Source organism: Salmo trutta, chromosome 8 (assembly GCF_901001165.1).
Source record: "Salmo trutta chromosome 8, fSalTru1.1, whole genome shotgun sequence".
Lineage (NCBI taxonomy): Eukaryota > Metazoa > Chordata > Actinopteri > Salmoniformes > Salmonidae > Salmo > Salmo trutta.
The window spans coordinates 31,185,641-31,200,808 of record NC_042964.1 but is presented as its reverse complement, the minus strand read 5'-3'; the positions used below and the strand labels follow the sequence as shown (position 1 = coordinate 31,200,808).

At 43.3% G+C, this 15,168-nt stretch overlaps 1 protein-coding gene and 1 long non-coding RNA gene across 6 annotated transcripts; both read right to left on the bottom strand.

Moving 5' to 3' along the window:
- Positions 1-1,624: 1,624 nt before the first annotated feature.
- On the bottom strand, positions 1,625-10,286 carry slco1e1 (solute carrier organic anion transporter family, member 1E1). Of its 5 annotated transcripts, none has more exons than XM_029760778.1 (16): positions 10,162-10,286; positions 9,360-9,480; positions 8,581-8,731; positions 8,211-8,352; positions 7,787-7,919; positions 7,097-7,224; positions 6,693-6,839; positions 6,317-6,415; positions 5,893-6,126; positions 5,445-5,609; positions 4,703-4,898; positions 4,247-4,409; positions 2,793-2,977; positions 2,603-2,667; positions 2,395-2,512; positions 1,625-2,267 (listed from the first exon to the last, which is right to left on the bottom strand). In XM_029760778.1, exons 3-16 carry the CDS (start codon positions 8,680-8,682, stop codon positions 1,703-1,705), a joined length of 2,442 nt encoding a protein of 813 aa, XP_029616638.1. In that variant the 5' UTR covers positions 8,683-8,731; positions 9,360-9,480; positions 10,162-10,286; the 3' UTR covers positions 1,625-1,702. The 5 variants fall into 5 exon arrangements, with proteins under 5 accessions (XP_029616638.1, XP_029616636.1, XP_029616637.1 ...); XM_029760776.1 differs by lacking the exon at positions 10,162-10,286 and adding an exon at positions 9,856-10,109; XM_029760777.1 differs by lacking the exon at positions 10,162-10,286 and adding an exon at positions 9,861-10,109.
- A 698-nt stretch (positions 10,287-10,984) lies between these two features.
- Positions 10,985-11,882, bottom strand: LOC115198659 (uncharacterized). The gene is made up of 2 exons (XR_003879274.1): positions 11,836-11,882; positions 10,985-11,741 (listed from the first exon to the last, which is right to left on the bottom strand). It is a non-coding gene; the product is annotated as an uncharacterized LOC115198659 (long non-coding RNA).
- Between the last annotated feature and the right edge of the window lie 3,286 nt (positions 11,883-15,168).

The following is a 15,168-nucleotide window of genomic DNA, read 5'->3' as shown; positions in this document are numbered from 1 at the left end:
TTTTTCGTTCAGGTTATGTCATTGGGATTTCGTTCTTTTGATCATTGTTGGACTATGTATTTTTAGTCCGGTGCCTGTATGGTTTTTTGATGGACGTTATTAAACTCTGGTTATTGGAATTATCTTCTCTCCTGCGCCTGACTCCTACACCCATCTCTCGTAGAGAGACATTACAACCCTATCCTCCTAAACAGGATGGCCGTGTGCACAGTGGCGGTCAGAGGGGAGAAGCTCTCCACCATGTTGAAGGCCCCTTCCTCTCAAATCCCTTTCTCCCGGGCTGCTGCTTTTGACTCTGTGCGGTCGATCCTCGGGAGAATCAGTCAGTCCTTCTCCACGCACTGCCTTTTTTAATGAGCTCTGTCTGTGCCTTTGTGGCGGACAAGGTGCAGCCTGCTGCAGCCACCCTACCAGTCCCCCCTGTCCTCGCGGTGGACGTCTCCGCCACACTACCAGCTGACATCCAAGCAGGTGAGTAGCACTGATAGAGACCCGGCTTCTTCCCACCTGGAGGTTGTGGACATTCCCCCTAAAACAGAGGCATACCCAGCTTCTTCCCACCTGGAGGTTGTGGACATTGCCCCTAACACAGAGGCAGAACCCGTCTCTTCCTACCTGGAGGTTGTGGTAATCCCCCCCTAACACAGAGGCAGACATGGCTTGTTCGCACCTAAAGGTTGTGGACATTGCCCCTAACACAGAGGCAGACCCGTCTTTTTCCTACCTGGAGCTTGTGGACATCACCCCTAACACAGAGGCAGAGCCCATCTCTTCCCTCTTGGAGGTTGTGGACGTCACACCTGAAGAAAAGACTCTCATGATGGCTGTCTTCGCCACTCTGCCAGCTGACATCCAAGCAGGTGAGTAACACTTATAGAGAGCACTCTGACAGGTGCCGTTTGTCATGACATCTTGGTAGAACCTTTCAACTGACCAGAGTTTAGAACCTACAGTTTGCATTTGTTTACATTCTGTCCCTCTTTTTTCCCTTTCTGTTGATGTGGTCACCCCGGATGTCACCAAGGATGTGATCCTGGATTTTCCATGCAGAGCAAGGAAAGACGCAGTCCGGCTATTTTTTATTTTATTATTATTTTATTTTTTTGCAGGCTTTGGTGGGCAGTGTGCTGCTGCTGCTGCTCCTGCCACAAGGAAGAGGAGGAACAATATTAATTATTCATCAGACTTTCAGAAGTGGAATTGATCCATAGACCATTAAATTATTTGCATTATAATTGGCTTCAATTCTGCTTTTCTTCTGTTTACTACTTAATTCATTTCAGAAAATGTCTATAAACTTGTACTTTGCAAGTGTGGAGTAGGTTGTGTAAATAAGTGGGAAACATCCCAATTGCGATTTTAATGCTTTTAATAATTTACTTATTACATTTTTATTTATTACAGAATTATTTGACCAAAAAATGGAGGGCGCTCAACCAACGTTGAGGTGTAACCAAAAACTTTAATCAAAATGCATTGTTTTATTCAAGCAAGGTTAACGTTTCAGCCTAGTCTATGACGATATGCAAGTTGTTTGCCCAGTAAAAGGGAGATCCAGACTCACCCTGCTTCTTGAGGGTTGCAGACAGTGAAAAAGTATAATTTTAAGTAAATTGCACATTTCAATTCTTGAGTACAAATCTTTAATGAACATGAGTTTAAATACACTTGAATTGAGGATCAGAGCAGGCAGGCTGACTGACTAGCCCTGAAGGCCCTCTGCCTCTACCTCTGTGTGGTTCATCTCAGCCAAGAGGTTGTGTGGGTTGTCTTTCTCTCTGTGGGTGTGAATCACTATGACCTCTCCCTCTGCCTGCTCGTTCGCCTGATCAGAAGGTTTCTCTTCTTCCTTGCTCCCAGAAGCAGGAGGGATGGCATCTGGAGTAACCTCCTCTCTTCTATCAAACATCTCTTCCACCTCCTCCTTCTGGCTGCGAGTTCGACTGAGGTCACTCGTTCTCTCTCCCTGGGTGTTGGATAGTTCCTCCTCCTCTGTGTCTTTTTGAGTTTGGGGGGAGTTATCCTGTTCCGGCTCTCCCTCTCTTTCTCCCTCTTTAGGGGTGTGCACCTCAATTTCTTTCGGTGTGTTGAGGGGTTCAGTGGTTTTGGGGGGAGTCTGAAGTTCGATCTCTAGCGATGAGTGTGGGGGCTGTCCCGTGGTGGTGTCCCCCTCCCTCCTAAACTGTATCCTCAGCAGGACAATGACTGCGATGATGAAAAAGTAGGAGGAGCCACTGAGACATGTGATGAGGCCAAGGAAGATCACCCTGCAAGGACGGGATAGGACACATCACAACACTGCTGCTCATTCATATTCAAACACACCTCAGAGTATGCACACACACACAGACACACGCACACATTGGCACGAGCCCACACACACAATGAACTTACCTGTACATATCAGAGTCATACATTCGACAGGCACCTCTGCCCCCACATTTCTTGATCCCCCACCTCAAACATGTTGAGTCAATCAAAGCCCCGAAGTACACTGGTGCTGGAATACCCCCTACAAAGAGATCAGAGTTCAGTACGCTGTATTAAGGACCTCTATGATATCAAGGGGTCTTTACGTACAACAGAGAAAATTGAGACTTACCTAGGGTTCTCATCACCAAAGTTTGGATACCTAACGCCAGGGATTTTAGCTCGGGCTTGATGCACCTACAAACACACATCACATACACAGTCATACACAGTCTAACACAGTCTAACACAGTTTTGTGGCACCAGGTGTCCCAGGTTCCAACCCCGGTTGGTCACACAAGTATTGGAACATGGCGACTGACCGTATGATGACCATGTATCCAGGCGTGGTCCCAAGGGAGTTGATAAAGGAGCTGAGTACGGACACAGCCATGTAGGATGTGAAGCTGCGGCTGCACTCTCTGCTGCGAGGACACTGGCCTAATATTACTGACATACTGCCCTCTGGTGCAGAGGAGGACAACACACAGCTACAGTTGTGGAATACCTTGTAGAACAACAACAAATACAGTAGTTATAGTTTCTCTGTTATGGTCTATAATCTCTCTCTCTATATATACAGTATATAGCTGTTTTTTTTCACTATTTTGTAACCTATTTTTTTTATCTTTACAGTTTGCTGATCATTTCGCAGTTAGATGATGACTGACGTTGTACTCTTATTGCAATTATGAGAGTGCACCTATCACATACTTTTCTACTATTTCACAGTGTCAACATAGTTCAGTAGAGATAAGAGCACACACTGTCAATTATTTACACCTTGTAGTTCAAACAATAGACACAACATGGCTGTAAACTAAAGGAGGCAGCTGAGGGGAGGACGGCTCATAACAATGTATTGAACGGAGCGAATGGAATGGAATTCCGTTCCAGCCATTACCAGGAGCCCGTCCTCCTCAATTAAGGTGCCACCAACCTCCTGTGCTGTAGACTCACCAAACCCATGTCTAAGGGTTAGGGTTATCCTGAGGGACTTCCACTGATCTGATCTGGTAAAGTATTTGCTCTTTGACACGACTGTCAAAGCCACAGGAGTCTACAGCCTTGTCTCAGGGCAGTAGGGCCTAGTATGTAATGATGTAATACCCCATATCCTGTGTTTGTGTTGATGTCATATTGAACAACTACCAGACAGAACCTTCTCTACATGGGAATTGAATAACATCTTTTTTTCCATACATCAAAATAATACTTGATTGCCAATCAGCAATTACTTACTTAGTCCTCTTCGTCCCGGGTGGGAGATAAGGCCCCAACAAGGCCCAAGGTAATTGTTGAAAATAACTTTTTTCAATGCCAATGAGTTACACTGAGTGTACAAAACATTAAACATACTCTTTCCATAACATATACTGACCATGTGAATCCAGGTGAAAGCTATAATCCTTTATGGATGTCATTGTTAAATCCACTTTAATCAGTGTAGATGAAGAGGAAGAGACAGGTTAAAAAAATTATTGTAAGCCTTGAGACAATTGAGACATTGATTGCGTATGTGTGCCATTCAGAGGGTGAATGGACAAGACAACATATTTAAGTGCCTTTCAACGGGGTATGGTAGTAGGTGCCATGGGCACCAGTTTTTGTCAAGAACTGACACACTGCTGGGTTTTTTACGCTCAACAGTTTCCTGTGTGCATCAAGACAAGGGACATACAGCCAACTTGACCCAACTGTGGGAAGCATTGGAGTCAACATGGGCCAGCATCCCTATGAAGGTTTTGTACACTCAGTACATTAATAGTATTTGTACCGTGTTCTTGCCGTATCCTGTAGAGCTGGAGCAGCCTGCGAGGCAGGGGGAGGTGTACGTGATGCCGTTGTCTGAACACACAGGATCCCACTCCCCAGCCAAGCAGGAGCAGTCTCTGTTACACTCTGACCACAGGTTGCCGTTGTACACCACACCAGGGGTCCTGGGGGACAGAGAAAATGGCTGCCAATCATAATGATGTTTAAATAATTGTTGCTGAACTATCAATGACATAGGCACAGTGACAAAACAGCCAGGGATCCTGGCTCAGTAACAACCATACTGTATATTCCCACAAGAGGGAGCCCCGGCACAAGCCCATGTGTGTTTTGCTCTCACTCTCCCTCATATTCCATTGATCAAAACCTTTTTTGTTTTTATATAAATGAATGAACTCAATGATTGAATGAATGAATCAACCTACCAACCAACCAACCAATCAGATGTCATATTTACCCATTGTAGGACACGGTCAGCCCAGCCACCTGAACGTTGTCACACTTAGTGCCAAACTGCAGAAGGAGGAGGAGGTAGGCCATGAAGGAGGTGACGAAAGACAGCTGGGCTCCAGACACAACGCCAAGTTTATACCTCTTCATCAGTAGACCGCCCAGGAATATCCCCACGGCAACCACAGGCAGATTCAACACACCTGGAAAAGTAATACTCACACATCTATAGTGTTACCAGAAAAATATATATACTGCATCTAAAGATGCATTAGATCACCAGTGTACTGGAGTTTCATTTCTACTCAGCTTCAACAAACCTACAGGGGACAAGAGAGAACATTTTCTATTTATTTAATGCCATTCAACATCAATGCTGACAGGAGGGAACATTTCAGTTGGAGCATGTCCAGGTTTCTATGGCTATGTTTAGACAGACAGCCCAATTCAGATCTTTTTTTTGAGTAATTGGTCTTTTGACCAATCAGATCAAATCTGAAAAAGAGTGGATGTGAAAATATCTGATGTGATTGGTCAAAAGACCAATTAGTGGAAAAATATCATAATTTGGGCTGCCTGTCTAAACGCAGCCCTTGTCTCGCTGTCTCTGACCCAAACCTCAGGTCCAATCCAACCAATAGAGTTTGACTTTACAATGAAAACAAAGCAGAAAAAAACGTGACGGAGGGGCCATAGTTGATTTATAAAGACGGTAGCTGATTGAGAAACATGTAGCTACAGTATCTAACCAATGAGGAAGTTGGCTCTGGCTGCTGATTGGCCAAACTGCTGTTCCATGTACTTGGCTTTGAACGTGAGCAGGCCAATGAAGGAGTTGAACTTCAGGAGGCTGCCACATAGAAGCAGAAAGTACGCTGGTGTGCTCAGCAGCTTCTTCAGTGACGGTATGAAACCTGAAGATATACGAGAAAAACATACAACACAGTTACTTGTTCTGGTTTGGGTTATGTGAATGCTTCGAGTCTTTATTATTTACTGTTAGAGGGTCCTGTATATAATGTATGGTTCCTGTATTGGAATATAAATGTCCATCATAAAAGACAGGCACAGGATTCAACTTCCTGTACATCATAAATAGGGCCAGGCATTTTTCTTGTTCACATGACCTGAGTGACTGAGAAAACTTTGGGCTCTATTCATAAGCTATCTGTAAATCGCCAATGAAAGTCTGACTACCTTTTGCAATTTCAGCCAGCGTCATGGCCTGATGTGAGGTGGCGTCGCTGTTCTCTGTCCCATCCTGAGTAGGGGTGCTAGGGGGCAGCTTGCTCTCCTCTCCCTGCTTTGGCAGCGAGCGGGGCAGAAACCAGAAGGGGATGCCTGACAGGAGCATGATGACCGAGGAGACCAGGAAACCCAGCCACCAGGCCCCCACCCAGCGGGCATCCTTGGGAGTGATGGTCACAGTCTCTGGAAGATGTGAGAGACATCTCTATCATTAGCACTGATACACGTTCTATACTGAGAATACAAATAACGTAAAGGGAATTATTTGAGTATTTTTGAGTGGTTTTGAATTCATTTGGATCCAAAATGAATATACATTGCTTAGTAGAAAGGACCCTAACACAATAATGTGTACATTATGTGATTCTCTTACCCAGATCGACATATCCAATGTCTACATAGAGACTGGCACACAACGACCCCAGCAGGAAACCAAACATGGGACCTAGCAGTGTGATGGTCTGTAGACATGCTGTCAATCATAAAACACACAGTTAGGCCTACAGCACAATCTACTAAGTTACTGTACATATGTCATGACTAGGGTTGCAAAATTCCTGGAACTTTCAATAAATACAAAACCTAGTCATGACATATTTACAATACATGACACACACTCATTGTACGGTTAACAAACCACACACACACACACACACACACACACACACACACACACACACACACACACACACACACACACACACACACACACAGTGGCTTCATCTCTGCTGTGAGTGGAATTCACTCACCAATGTAAAAAGCAGAGTTTTCAGCTTTAGCGAAGTCGTCGATGTAGGAGATGCCTAGTGGGGTGACGGGGGTCTCTCCTATCCCCCTCACAGCGTTCCCCAGAAACACATAGATCCACATGTGGGAGCTGGAGTCCCTCACACAGTCTACAGAGGGAATCATACAGAGACACACAGGTACACAGTATACCTCCTTTATCAGGGACGATGTATGTACAACTTGTACGCGGCTCCATGGTACCCTATGAAGCCAATAGGCGTCTCTGTAGGGCCTGCAGAAATAGTATTGTAAGTAAAGTCTCATGCTAGTTCAGCCTTTGACAAGTCAGGCCAAGCGAGACTACTGCAGGAAGGTAAAATTATAGTGGTAGAGACAGGTGAAGCTGTTTCTCTGTGATTGGTACCTGTGTTGATGTCCGAAGATGTCTCCCTCTGGATCTCAGGGATGTCTGTCTGCTTTAGAAGGTCCGGACATGGAGTTATACTGACACTGTCATTCATTGAGCCTTGGATGACTGTGTCAAATGTGTAGCTGTAGAAGAGACAGACCAGTTAGTCGTCATGTCATGTTCTGCAGGCCTTATGATGAATAAGGATTCAAGTTTAAGTGTAACAAAGATATGATTCGTTGAGATGAGACACTGATCAACAACTAATCTTTCGTGGACAGATCTACGTAAAACACAACTGATTATGTAGAATCTGCCAGGAAGGAATGGGATGCGTAGGCTAACGAGCAGCAGTAGTTTCTGTGTTGTTTTTTTTGTTACTGGTTATTTTGTGTGTTAGCAGATTTCGAATTTCGAAAGGGGAGGGGACATTTGGCCCATGGACTTGCCCGTAACTTGTAAAGAGAGAAGGTGGAGCTCCTCATTCCGATTTCGCTCCTTCTTATAGCATCTCTTAATCCCGTCTGTTAACATGTATAGCCCCATAACATAATCAAGCAGCTGACCAGTTACGCAAGACTTTAGTTCTAAGTTAACCGAGTTGAGTCAACAACTGCATGCATTTCTTCATTTCTAAAGTGAAACTATCAACCGTATAGGAGTATCTCTACAAGTATAGTTTAACCAGTATTTCAATTGTTTTACCGTCCCATGAAGAAGTGTGGCAGGCCTGTGAGGAATGATCCTACGGCCATGAGGAAACAGCCCACAGCGATGAGCTTGGGCCGGTGCAGCTTTGCCCCAAAATGGCTGACCACAGCCAGGAACAGCAGGTTACCTGCAAGAAACCACAACACTACAGTAGCCTGGAAACGCAAATTTAAGCTCTGTTTTTTTAAACTAAAAATAGCATAACAGTTTGGGTTCCAAGCTACCACATAAAACACATAAAACAATGTTAGGGGTTTGACAGTAGAGTTATGGACAAACTGCCAGATAATCAATTAATAGGAACAACTACAAAACGGAACGGTATTGAGAGCAGACTAATTGAATCACAACAAAAATTGATCACACTGTAGTGAATATCTACATGAATTCTCAAGCAACTCAATGCTATTGTTGATACCCATCTCAAAGCTGCCGTCTATGAGTCCGATGAGAGAGCTGGACAGGTCAAAGCGCCTCTCTATCTGAGTGATGGCACTCTTCATGTAGGTCCCTGACAGAGCCTTGGAGAAGTAGGCGAATGACAGGGCCACGATGAACAGCTGACAAACACAAGGGAGAGAACATTAGTGTGTATGCGCTTGCCGATGGTTGTTTGTCAACGTGTGTGTGTGCATGCTTATGTGCGTGCCAATGTGTACACGTGGGAACGACGTGAGTGCATATGTTTCCCACATCTGTCTGTGTGTGTGTGTGCGCATGCGGGGATGCGTGTGCAGACAGAGTGCATGCACATTCATTTGTGTGCATTTTAAAGCATTATTAAGCACCTTGAGTGTGGAACAGCAGGGGCGTTTGGTGGCCTGCTTGTCAGAAACACACAGTTCCTGTTGGCTGGTCAGCTTCCCTCTGTCCTCCGCTGGATCACCCATTCTATCCAGTCAGATACAGGACAGCACACTGCCTCTCAGCTTGCTCACCCTTACGCAAAAAAACACATGAATTTCACACGGGAACACGTGAAGTGTTCCAAAAACATGTTTTCATGTGACCACGTGATCTTATGTGAAGTTAATGTGATAACATGTAAAGCAACATGTGATTACATGAAACTACACATGTGAAAACGTGATCACTTGAAGTGTTCCAAAACATGTTTTCACATGATTTCACATAAAATGTCACATGTGAAATCATGTGACTTTCAACAAGTGAAATAATGCGGTTTTTCTGTAAGGGCAGGAATATAAGATGCATTTTGATGTTATGTTTGATGTTACATGATCTTGAAAAGGCAATGTTCTTTGAGGTTCTTCCATGTTCCTTTCCATTTATTTTACTTTTTACTTTCCCTCAGTTGTTTTCACTTTCCTTGGCAAAACAAGCTATGTGTCAGTCAAGACTTATTCAGAGCCAACATGAATTGAAAGCAGCTTTCAATGGATTTCAAACCATTCAACAAATAGTTTTATAAAGGTCGAGTAGACCCACCTAAACACTCTTGATTCTTTACACACACATTGAGAGCCTACACGACCGTAATTAGCCCCAAACTGAGCATGGTAGCCTATTAATATGAGTAAGAAAATACTGCCTTAATAACTCTTACCTCTGGAGTATGAGAATCCAAAAGTGGCTATTCACAAACAACTCGGCACAGTTATTGTCAGGTACTGGAAATCAAATCCATGTTCTGAGATGACGAAGATGATTCTGGCTTCATTTGAATGCTAGTAACAATAGGAAACACAGGCCAACACAATGCAAATATGTACATGAGTTAGATAGTGGAAGCAGGGAGCATAGCTGGACAAAGGCACTAGCACTTTTTCTGTTTTCTGATAATCCCCCCACATTTAGCCTGGCTAATTCTTTCTCCCCTCCCAATTCTCAGCACTCCAACCTGAAGTCTCATAATAGCAGAGTCAGAATCAATCAAGTACCCCCAAAACACACACACACACACACACACACACACACACACACACACACACACACACACACACACACACACACACACACACACACACACACACACACACACACACACACACACACACACACACACACACACACACACCCTGACTGGATAAATGTTAAAATACCTGACCTGAGTTGGGGCTCCTCTCTCCTCCTGTGTATCCCAGACAAACAGCTGAGGCTCCCGCCTCTTTCCCTCCTTGTCTCTGGTGGCAGACCTTTCCCCTCCTACTCTCTGCCCCCTGAGCCTGAGCCCCTATTCTATGAGCGGGTGGCAGTGGAGGTACTGAGGACCGGCCTAACAAAAGGCCTGGCACATTTCTATTCCACACACATGCCTAGATAGAAACAAGTGGAGAGAGTGTGGAGAGAGCTAGAGAGAGAGAGAGAGAGAGCGAGAGAACGAGAGATAGACAAATCAACTTAGTCACCTCTTGAGAGGCTGCACAGCATCTCCCTTTTTCACACAGCCTGCTTTCCTCAAAACCAACCTTTCTGGATGCAAAACATCAAGCACCCCTAAGGACCATGGGGGCACCTGCAAGTGCAGGCTGCAGGTTTTGTACACCACAAAAAGCTCAGCTGCACTTGTTATGCATTTAATCTGTCAAAGAGGACTACAAGAAGGCAACATTGCTGGTTACAAAACCAGCTCGGCCCAATGTGTCCCAATGGGTGGACCCAGCTGGGTCTGAGTCAGGGGAATGTGTTATTAGCATGTTTAACCAGCATGCATGTGGTGCAGGCAGACAGGTCGCCCTGAAAGCAGCTTTGCCCCAACAGGAGTTTTAGGGATTAACAGTTAAGAACCTGACACATTCCTGGGCACCAACCAAGGGAAAGTGCCCTTTGTGTTGAGACCTTACTATTGCTTCACACTTTTGTCAAATTGCATTGCAGAGACAAATTTGTATGTCTAAGTTCCATACTGTAGGTGTGGGTGATGTTAGTGGGTGATGTTAGGAAGGTACTGCAGCTTAAGATATATATTGAACATACAGGTTTAACACTTGGGTGGATTTTGCGTTTTTACTACAATGCATCTGCATCTGCAGACTCAAGGTCTAGTTGACCTTCATTCCTTTCCTTTCACTGTACTGTTCAGCAGAATATCAGTGCAAAGCAGATTTTATACTTTCTGTAGACAGTGCAGCCTGCTGGTGATATTGGTTACTGCTTATTTTCACCAGTTGTTGAAGCCATATCAATTGTTGAGATGAACGTAAAATATCAAGAGGGCACAATCCCCACAAATGATTTACTAGGATTTATACACTTGTTTAATGACCAATTTACAAATCACTGGACATCACTGAAAATGGCAAGAATAGGTTAACAACTGCACAACAAAATATCCCCATTACAGTATAACAATGTCCTAATCACTGTCTACAGTACTGTATATACAGCATTCTCAATATTGACAATAAGTATTTATATTAGTTTACAAGATTGCTTAAAAACAGGGCTTTACAAGGTAAAACATAGTACAACCAACAACATTCCATCACCACTAATATGTTCTCGAACTAATATTCTTCAATTGCAAAAGATAGATTACAACATTTTGAACAAAGATAATATTGAGGGTAAACAAAGTTTACCAATAGAACTAACAACCAGGTTTAGTGGAAGGATGAAATAGTATGAATTTACTTATCAACATTTAAATCTCAATGGAAACATGTAATTTTTATCAGTAACTGTGAGCTTGTTTTCTTTGGCAACTGTGACGTTAGCGGGATAAACGCCTCCGCCCTGTACATTATCTGGAACTAATAAACTCGGGCAGTACCAAGTCGTCCAAAGTTTCAGTGTTTATCCCTTACATGTACGTGTGTAAGTAAATGTATCGATGTCTCTCTGGGTCTATCCGCCCTTTCCTTGCTGTGTTTGGTCCTCTCCTTTCCGCCCCAGTCTCTTTCTGGTGCAAGCCGCAGCCACCTTATGACAAACTTCTCCGTCTCTCCGTCTGTAGCCTTGGATGTGAAAGTGTTTCTCTTGACACCGCCTTTGAATAACAGAAAAAAAGAGCAAAAGAAGTAGTTACAACAATTAGTCCGATTTTGACACCACACAAAAATCCTAGGAATGACAATCCAGACCTCAAACGCGAAGCACATGAACACAACATAACAACCACAGAGGTGTTCAGTTTCAACACTCAGTCAAACAGATCAAGAGATAGAAATACGTTCCTGTTGTGGCGCCACCGTGTGGTCAATCTGAAAGCCTGCATATGTGGAGTCTTGACAGGGTTTGGAACATGTGCACAACGTTTAGTTACAATACAATTATCCGCGTCTGATTTATACGCATTTATGTGCCAGACTACGCCCACATGAATGTTTATTGGTCAGTTGTTTGAAAGTACTAGTCTGGAAAATATTGGGTTGAAAGACATTTGTCCATAGACGCCATAGATTAACCCAGATTGGCGGGCCCCAAAGACCTCGGATCAATTTCCTGGATTTTTTTATTCTATTTTATTTTATTTTATTTTACTTTTATTTAACTAGGCAAGTCAGTTAAGAACAAATTCTTATTTACAATGATGGCCTACCCCAGCCAAACCCAGACAATGCTGGGCCAATTGTGCGCTGCCCTATGGGACTCCCAATCACGGCCAGATGTGATACAGCCTGGAATCAAACCAGGGACTGTAGTGACACCTCTTGCACTGAGATGCAGTGCCTTAGACCACTGCGCCTCTCGGGAGCCCAGATGCAAGGTCTGGCCATCAATTATATAAAAATTCTAGTTAACCATGTTTTGAGGCTATAAGGTGTTTGTTTGCAGTTAAACAGGTCTATGTTTGGTTCTGATGGGGATGAACACTTAAACTAAGCTCAACAAGCATTTATAACTTATTTTCTTCAAGAATCAATGGCTATACAGTGCCTAATGAAAGTCAACACACCCTTGAACAGTTTTTACATTTGAGATGTAATCCTTTACATGGAGACAGTCTATCAGAGAGACTGTGGGTGGAGAGACAGAGTCTGCTGGTAGGGAGACAAACAAGAAGAAATGTATTGTAGAGCACATCACTTTACATGGGGTTCAACTGAGGAATGGGTTTAACTGGAAACACTCATCATTCAACCTATAGAATGCTGTTTTACATTATACTTATAGTTATTATTAGTGGAAAGTTAAAATGTATTGTAAACCAGAATGGATGGACTGTAATTGTTGTTAAACAAGTAATACGTTATTATGAGTTGTGTCACACATATGTTTCTGGCTGTGAACAGTCTGAGTATTTGGTGCATGGTGGTGAAAGGTGTAGACAGTTCATCAGACAGGAAGACAAACAAGAAGACATTTATTGTAGAGCACACCGCTTTACATGGGATTTAAGTGAGGAATGGGAACGGAGAAACTTTGACAACAACCTTGACCAGTCCAGATATGAAGCTAGCTACAATGTCACAAAGTAATTAGCGACTGCGGCGAAATACACTACTACAAATAAAATACCTACAGTTGAAGTCGGAAGTTTACATACACCTTAGCCAAATACATTTCAACTCAGTTTTTCACAATTCCTGACATTTAATCCTAGTCAAAATTCCCTGTCTTAGGTCAGTTAGGATCACCATTTTATTTTAAGAATGTGAAATGTCACAATAATAGCAGAGATTAATAGCAGATGATTTATTTCAGCTTTTATTTCTTTCATCACATTCCCAGTGGGTCAGAAGTTTACATACACTCAATTAGTATTTGGTAGCATTGCTAACTTGGGTCAAATGTTTTGGGTAGCCTTCCACAAGCTTCCCACAATAAGTTGGGTGGATTTTGTCCCATTCCTCCTGACAGAGCTGGTGTAACTGAGTCAGGTTTGTAGGCCTCCTTGCTCGCACATGCTTTTTCAGTTCTGCTCACAAATTTTCTATAGGATTGAGGTCAGGGCTTTGTGATGGCCACTCCAATTCCTTGACTTTGTTGTCCTTAAGCCATTTTGCCACATCTTTGGAAGTATGCTTGGTGTCATTGTTAATTTGGAAGACCCATTTGCGACCAAGCTTTAACTTCCTGACTGATGTCTTGAGATGTTGCTTCAATATATCCACATAATTGTTCTTCCTCATGAAGCAATCTATTTTGTGAAGTGCACCAGTCCCTCCTCCAGCAAAGCACTCCCACAACATGATGCTGCCACCCCCGTGCTTCACGGTTGGGATGGTGTTCTTCGGCTTGCAATCCTCCCCCTTTTTCCTCCAAACATAACGATGGTCATTATGGCCAAACAGTTCCATTTTTGTTTCATCAGACCAGAGGACATTTCTCCAACAAGTACAATCTTTGTCCCCATGTGCAGTTGCAAACCGTAGTCTGGCTTTTTTATGGTGGTTTTGGAGCAGTGGCTTCTTCCTTGCTGAGCGGCCTTTCAGGTTATGTCAATATAGGACTCATTTTACTGGGTATATAGATACTTTTGAACCTGTTTCCTCCAGCATCTTCACAAGGTCCTTTGCTGTTCTGATTTTCACTTTTCGCACCAAAGTACGTTTATCTCTAGGAGACAGAACGCATCTCCTTCCTGAGCAGTATGACGGCTGCGTGGTCCCATGGTGTTTATACTTGTGTACTATTGTTTGTACAGATGAACGTAGTACCTTCAGAGGTTTGGAAATTGCTCCCAAGGATGAACCAGACTTGCGGAGGTCTACAATCTTTATTCTGAGGTCTTGGCTGATTTATTTTGATTTTCCCATGATGTCAAGCAGAGAGGCACTGAGTTTGAAGGTAGGCCTTGAAATACATTCACAGGTACACCTCCAATTGACTCAAATTATGTCAATTAGCCTATCAGAAGCTTCTAAAGCCATGACATCATTTTCTGGAATTTTCCAAGCTGTTTAAATCAGTCAATTTAGTGTATGTCAACTTCTGACCCACTGGAATTGTGATAAAGTGAATTATAAGTGAAATAATCTGTCTGTAAACAATTGTTGGAAAAATTACTTCTGTCATGCACAAAGTAGATGTCCTAACCGACTTGGTTTTCCTTTTGTGGTCCGTGATTGTCTGTAGTCCCTGCCACATACGTCTCGTGTCTGAGCCATTGAATTGCGACTCCCCTTTATCTCTATACTGGCGTTTAGCTTGTTTGATTGCCTTGCGGAGTGAATAACTACGTTGTTTATATTCTGCCATATTACCAGTCACCTTGCTATGGTTGCGAATGCTACCATCTATCCATGGTTTCTGGTTAGGGTAGGTTTTAATAGTCACAGTGGGTACTACATATCCTATACACTTCCTTATAAACTCAGTCACCGTATCCGTGTATGCGTCTAGGTTATTTTCGCAAGCTACCCGGAACATATCCCAGTCCACGTGATCAAAACAATCCTGAAGCGTGGATTTCGATTGGTCAAACCAGAGGTGAATAGTACGAAGCCGGTGTACTTCCTGTTTGAGTTTCT